Here is a 7718-nt window from a genome sequence, read left to right as displayed (position 1 = left end):
AAAGAAAATTTTCAAAACGTTTTTGAAATTAAAAAAAAAAACAAAACAAAATTGTAACGTTAAGGAATTTTTTTTACTTGATATAAAATCACTTATTTTTCATTTTAACAATAATAAATACATTATTTATTTATTTATATTATAATAAATAAAATATTTAAATAAAACATGATTATTTATCATATTAAAATTGATTGGAAACTTCAATTCTTAAAAAGGTTAACTTAATTATTATTAAAGGACGAATTTATTTATAAATACACACACATATATATACTTATAAAATTTTATTATTATTATTATTATTATCATCATCATTAATATTATTAATATTTACGTCACTTTATTACGAGTCCTTAAATACTCGTTTAACTAATTATAATATTTTTTTTTCAGGGTTTTTCTTTCTTTTTTTTTTTTTTTTGAATGTATTTTGAGCAAATTGATCTTTTTTAATAATAATTAATAACAATGAAATTATTATTATTTTATTTATAATAAGTGATATATATTAATAATTAACAATTAAATTAATCATCTGGTCGTTGTGACTTTGATGTAATATATTCCAGGATGACTGGAAAAAAGAAAAAAAAGAAAAATTAATTAATTAATTACTTTGTGTGAGTGAGTAGATTGATTTTCCTTCTCACCATTAATTACTTTTAAATAAAATTTACCTTCTGTAAGATTCATAACCCATAAAACCAGTTTGACCATTGCATATACCTTTGCTTGCATGATGAACAGATGGACATTGTCTGGCTGGATATTTGTATCTTTGAGACAAATTAATTGTATTTATGAAATATTTTTGTGATGCTCTGTGATGGCAAGCTGTAAAGTAAAACATTTTTGTTTCAATGTAATTTAAAAAAACTTTATACAATATGTCTGAAACATGAAAAATTGTTTTTGTTAACTAACTGATATTGTAATGTTCACATTCAGGTTGAAAAAAACCACCGTTTGGATAAAAATCAACGGTTCCAAGGGGTTTTTTAAGACCAACGAATACTATGCTGGAATGTATTATATCTACAAATTGTGCAACGTGAGGATTTATCCTTTCTGATGGTGGAACGTGTTCGAATAAAGGTGCTGCTGGATCTAAACCTAATTTAAAAAAAAATTCAGGTATGTCATACGATATTTAAAATATACAGGGATTCGGTTTTGGTTAATTAATTACCGGTAACTCTTCCTATTGCTTTTCTATATGGTAGTACTTTTGTTGCCAATCCCATCATGTGTGCTCCCAGGCTGTGTCCTATGAGATGAGTGTTTGAAAAATTTAAATTTGCTTCCCTTTGTAAAAATATCAAAAATTGTCCCAATTTATACGCGTTTTCTTTCATGCAAACAACGACTTGATCGTAGAATATGTTACGCGCACATTGTGACCAATCGACCGATATGAAATTGACATTTTCAGCCATTAAAAATTCTATTAGGAAAAAATCAATCATTTCAATTTAATTCTTTCAAAATAATTTTTTCTCGTTGATAAATTTAAGTAATTAAAATCACACTGTACCTGTTTTCATTTCCGTTATCCAAGGTGAATCGCCTAAACCCATAAATCCATGTGTAGCAAATATTGTTGGTAGTGTATTATCAAAACTAGATGACAAAACACTTGATCTATCATTATTATAAAGTCTAACACCTTGCGGGTTATTCCTATAAATTTAATGTGCAAATTAATAATAATAATAATAACAAAAATCAATTAAAATGATAAAACTACACACACACACACACACACACTTAAAAAAAAGCAAAAATTAAATAATAATAATAATGGGATTTGTGTTAGATATCGAACGTTATTTGATTTCGGTTAAACCGGCGCCATTTTTTTTTTTTTTGAAATGATAAACAAACGTATAAAAATTTCTTTTTTATTATTTTTGACTTTTATTACGAAGTTTAAATTTATGTTTCGTATAGGTTTATTAAACTTTAGAATACGATTAATAAAAAATAACTACTAATAATAATAATAATAATAATAATAATACGACAACGACATATCGACATTTAAAAATTTTTTCACATACGACCAAACGTTAATATTATATTTAATAAAATAAACGTACCTGGTATATAAGGTATAAATCATTTCATTATCCAAAGTATTCGATCTTAAAAATGATTTATCGAAAACATTTAATAATAATCCGTTACTAGAATCTAAAAATAATTAAACAAAAGAATAAACGTTTTTGAAAAATTTGAATTTTCGTTTCCGTTTACTCACAACCCTTTCGAAATAAATAAATAAACAAAAGTACCAACCTTGGAAAGATATAATTATAAAAAAAGCACAAATAGTTATTATTATCGTAGTATTCATTTTTTTTTTTTTTTTTTGTTGTTGTGCTCACGATAGATGCGAAAAATAAGAAATGATTTTTTCTTATTTAACCACCACCTATTTAATTATCTTGATCAAATAATGGCCATCTCAGATAATTGGTTGATTCGCGTATACCGTATAGCCTTGCATGATTTTTCGATTTCGAGACCAAGGTCTTTCACTCATACCATGGAAGATTTCGATTAAAATAAATGGTGAGTGAATGGAAAAAAAAGAAAATAAAAACCAAGAAATTGGGAGGTGCAAAAAAAAATCAGCTGGGACCTTCACGGTTACCATTTTAATATCCGGTTTTTCTTTTTGCAAATTTTTACCGCGGTAAAGGTCTCGCACTATGACGATCGGTTATTTATAAATTTAAAATAATTAAATACGAGATGATACTCTTATTTATTATATATATATATATATATTTTCACCTGATCCAAAAACCAAATCAAGTTTTTCATTATTATTATTATTAATAAGTATGTATAAAATTTTACACAACGGATCGTTTTGATAAATGACCTTTAACGAATGTTACCTTTGATAAATGTCTCGGTACGAAAAAAAGTTCATTTTATTGAAATTATTTTCTAGAAACTCGTTCGAAAACACGTAATCAATTACTATCAATGTCAAGGTTAGGTTTATGGAAATGTTTAACCGCGGGTTTAACTATAACGTTTGCCATCCGGAAGTAAAAAGTTATGTTTAACCGTCGAATCATTTCCACTTTGTTTTCTAGGAGGTTTCTAACCAACATCCCTTCAATCATTTAATTTTTTTAAAAATTCACATTGTAAATCATACGTGAATAGATTTTCATTAAAGTATTTAATCATTTAAACAATGACATATGCACTTTGTTATCAGGTACCGACAACAACAACAACAACAAACTATCTACTACCTACCACCCGCTGACTATCATTGACCGTAAATATTTTTATTTATAACCGACATTGAATTCGTAGTAAAAAAAAAAAAACCTGACAAAGACCACGACGACATTATAATATTTTTTTACATTTTAAAATACCAATCAATCGATCAATCAATCAATCAAATGATAATGATAATTTTTTTAAACCGATATCCATAAATAAATGTGTAGGTATACATATATTTTTATACGAAAACACAGCAAATCGTTATTCTTATACTACTACTACTACTACTAATAATAATAATAATAATAATAATAATATTTAATTTTTTTTTTTTTAAAACCAATCAAAATTAACTTATTTAAAATAATAATAATAATAATAATAATAATTAAATGTATGCATTTTATATATATATATGCGAATAATTGACACAAGTTTAAACCGAATTACATAAAACGTGTAGTAAACACACTCTCGTAGCTTTCGGTAACGTTTAAAATAATTAATTAAATATCCTACCAAGTGTGCGTGTGCAAAATAAAACATCTACCAGACGATAATATAATAATAATAATAATAATAATAATAATAATAATTGACTTATGGAAAAAAAATATGTATGTATGTATATATATATATATAAATCCAATTTTTATTAATTATTTTCATTTTGAATAATTAAAATAATAAAAAAAAAAAAAAAACGAGCTACAACACAACATTACAAGCATGGTTTACAACAGCATTTATTATTATTATTATTATTGTTATTATTATTATGGTTGTTATCATTTCTATTTCTACTACTTTTTCTTCTGCTTCTGCTTCTTCTTCATCGTCTTCTTTTTGAAATATATTTACATTAGGTTTCTTTTGTTTGTTTGTCCTCCCCCGTTTTTCCCCCGTTTGTTAGTTTTTTTTTTTTCCGTTTGTTCCATTGTTTGTTTGTTTTTTCATATTGTATATATATATATATATAATAAAAAGAGAGAAAAAAAAAAAAAGAGAGAGAGAGATAAAAAATTACAAAGTTCTGGTAGAGCGTTGTTTTCAAGTTTAAATATATAATTTATTCGTCGCTTTTGGTACCGTTCGGTTTGTCGTCGCTGCGAGATCTAAAAAAAAAAAAAAAAAAAAAAAAAAAAAAAAATATAAAATTAGTTTAAAATTTACCGCACGTGCACACGTGCACACACGCGTCCCTCTCGGGTGCGTGTGGGTATATATAAATTATTCACCTGCTTCGAGATCTGGATTTCGAACTCGATTTCGACGGAGTCCTTTTCTCATTTGATTTCGATCGACGATCCGATGATTTTGATTTCTTATCCCTAGACTTGGACCTGCTTCGACTTTTCGAATTGCTTCGGGAACGTGAACGACGATCACGTGATCTCGATCTCGTAAACGATCTCGACCTGAATGATGGGATAAAAAAAAAAAAGAAAAAAAAAACACGTGATAACGTTTTCCAATTTAATTTTTCACTCCCCTGTGTGCGTGTGTGTGTGTGCGCGTGTGTGTATCTGCACTTCCTATATCCTTCGTAAAACAAAATCCTTTTTTTTTTTTTTTTTTATAAAAAATTACGTTTTGGGGACACGCTTCAATTAGAGCCTTTTTGAGAGAAAAAAAAATTTAATAAAAATCCCAGAGAATTTTTTTTTTTTTACTAAGAGGTACCAATAACAAAAAGAAAAAAAAAAAAAAAAAATTATTTTTTACGAAAACCAGCTTTTAATTGAGAAAGGGAAGGAGGAGAAAAGGGAGAAAATATATTAATAATAATAATAATGATCGAATACTATAATAAAAAAACATTTAAGTACACGACTCGACTTTTCTTTTTTTATTTGTTCGATAGTAAGTCTTAAAGCTTTCTTTTTAAAGAACGTTTCGAGGGGGGAGGGGGGGTATGACGAAATGTGAGATAAAATAATGATAATAAAAAAGAAATTTTTCGACGCGATTGTAAAAACAAAAAAAAAAAAAAAAACAGAAAATAATAATAATAATATTTTTATATAAATTTTTTGCTTTTTTTTTATTATTTATATATTTAATTTTTTTTTTTTAAATAAAAAAAAAAAAAAAAAAAAAAAAAAAAAGAAAAATGATCAAGACTCACTTTAAAATAATGAATACAATACAAGTGTGTGTGTTGGCGGAGTCTAGTGAGAGTCTAGAGAAGTGTGAATTGGTTCTTATATCATTTAACAATACAACAACGAACGAGAGAAGATCTCAGGGAGTTAGTTCTGTGCCTGTCTCTCTTTCTCTTTCTATCTCTCTTTGTCTCTTTTTGTCAATCTCTCGCAATTCAAATCGATGGTCTCACACGAGAGATAAAGCTTGGTTGTGTAGATACCTGAAGTGCTTACTCACGCGTACCTCTTAAATCTCTTTTCTCAACCCCTATAAATATTTCATTAAACTTTTTAATTTCTTTTTTTTTTTTTGTTCGGGTAAATTATTCTCATCATTTATCGAATAAAAAATAACTCTGAGTTTTTTTTTTTTTTTTGTTTTTTTGCTCTCTTAAAAGCGTTTATCCCGTTTATTAAATGTTGTTATTACAATAATAATAATAATATCCGATCATAAAAAAAAATTTACCTAAAAACATGGCGGATTATTCTATTACAAAAAAAAAAAAAAAACATTGAAAAGAATGACTAGAAATTAATATATAAATAATCGATAATACAAAGCAGAGGCTTAAAACTAATAATTAAACCCAAAATAATTAATCGCATTACAACTATTTAAAATATTATTATTATTATTATTATCATCTTCTTATAATGCAACAGGCATTCAACACAAACATTCGATTAATAAAACGAATAACATGCAATTAAAATATTCTACTTAAAAAAAATAAGAAATGTAAAGAAGGATAATTAATTATGTAAAAGAAAGAAAAATAAAATAAAAGCAGAGATAGAAAACTAGATAGACTCTTGATCGGATCAATGTCGAATACAAAATATAGTTTTTTAAGCTTAATTATTATTATTATTATTATTATTAGTCGTTTAAGGATTTTTACTTCTTCTTTAAATGCTCTCCTCGTGAAGTCTCACATATATGAGTTATGAATTTCTTTTTTTACCTTCTGTTTCGACCTCCTCGGCGGTAACGTTTACAGTCTCTTGCATAATGACCCCGCTCTCCGCATTGGTAGCATCGATCATCTGGATGAAAGGGACGACCTCTTCTACTAACGCCTCTGTCCCGACCCCTACGCCTTGCCATACCATTTGATGGTTCAACACGAACTCGACGACCGGCAATTGATCTGTTTAGAATTAAATCCGTTAATAAAATAATATTGTGAAAATGAAAAATAAAATCCATTTTATTTTTCATTTTAATTTTGATCATTTCCAACAACAACAACAAAAAAAAAAAATTTCAGCTCGTCGAATGTTAAATAAAATGACAAACCTTCCATCTAAACCACGTACGGCATCATCTGCATCTCTTGGATCTTCAAATTCCACAAATGCAAATCCTGGAGGATGTCGAGCAACCCATACATTTTTCAATGGTCCATAATAACCGAAAGCATCCTCTAAATCTTGTTTAGACGCTGAAGAACCAAGGTCGCCGACGTAAACTTTACAATCAGAACCGGAATCACGGTAACGAGACATAATAAGCTCCAGAAAATCTTAAAAATCTAATAATTAAAAACATTAGTTATTTATATATATATATATATATATACGGCATTTATTTTGATAGGCGTCACTGCAAGAAAATCGATACGGCGCGAAAATGGACGCTATTAAATACCGGATTTTAGATTATATAAGAACGGTAAATACTTTATTGGCACAATCGAATCGATTAATTTTCGATCAATCGTTTAAAATGATTTTAAATAACGTGGAGCTTTCGAAATTAATCTCGTGTTAAAATGTGAATTTAAAAAAAAACTTACCTATATTTTTGCAAATCTAGCATAAATCTTAACTTCCCCAAAATGGTTAACACTACAGTCGTACCAACTTAATTTTTTATTTATTTATACGAAAATATAATTTTCATTAAAATAAATTAAATTATTATTTATTCGACGTGTTGTGATTTAAATTAAATGTAATTTTATAGAATAAATGTTTTTATCTTAAAAATGCTAAAACTATTTCCGAGATTTGTGAAAATAAAAAAAATGTAAGCTTGTAATCCTTAATATCAGAAAACGTTTTTAACGGTTATTCTGGTAAAGCATCTGTTTGTTTAATTTAATTATTGCATAATAAGTATTATTTATTAAATAACTCCACAGGATATTATATTTATGACAAAAAAATTTTATTCAAATAAATTTAAAAATGAAAAGCTCTTGGATAGTTTTTACCACTTTGACAGTTGGCAATATTGAAAGTATAACCGCGAATTGTTGACATCGAAAAATTTACCTTTATTCTTTTTTATTGAGTAAGTTTTCA

General features: G+C 26.7%; 2 protein-coding genes across 2 annotated transcripts; both read right to left on the bottom strand.

The window, feature by feature from the left end:
• Nucleotides 1-676: 676 nt before the first annotated feature.
• Phum_PHUM284070 (Ves G 1 allergen precursor, putative) lies at nt 677-2359 on the bottom strand (the record flags this gene model as incomplete). The annotated part of the gene is made up of 6 exons (XM_002426834.1): nt 677-837; nt 928-1116; nt 1193-1447; nt 1538-1683; nt 2064-2196; nt 2302-2359. The coding sequence occupies 6 exons, from the start codon at nt 2357-2359 to the stop codon at nt 677-679; spliced, it is 942 nt and encodes a 313-aa protein (XP_002426879.1).
• A 2133-nt stretch (nt 2360-4492) lies between these two features.
• Nucleotides 4493-6917, bottom strand: Phum_PHUM284060 (arginine/serine-rich splicing factor, putative; the record flags this gene model as incomplete). Its single annotated transcript, XM_002426833.1, has 3 exons — nt 4493-4676; nt 6374-6559; nt 6709-6917. 3 exons carry the CDS (start codon nt 6915-6917, stop codon nt 4493-4495), a joined length of 579 nt encoding a protein of 192 aa, XP_002426878.1.
• Nucleotides 6918-7718: the final 801 nt, after the last annotated feature.

The sequence above is a fragment of the Pediculus humanus genome, genomic scaffold (genome assembly GCF_000006295.1).
Source record: "Pediculus humanus corporis 1103172107667 genomic scaffold, whole genome shotgun sequence".
In the NCBI taxonomy this organism is placed as follows: domain Eukaryota; kingdom Metazoa; phylum Arthropoda; class Insecta; order Psocodea; family Pediculidae; genus Pediculus; species Pediculus humanus.
This window is presented reverse-complemented; position numbering and strand designations above follow the sequence as displayed.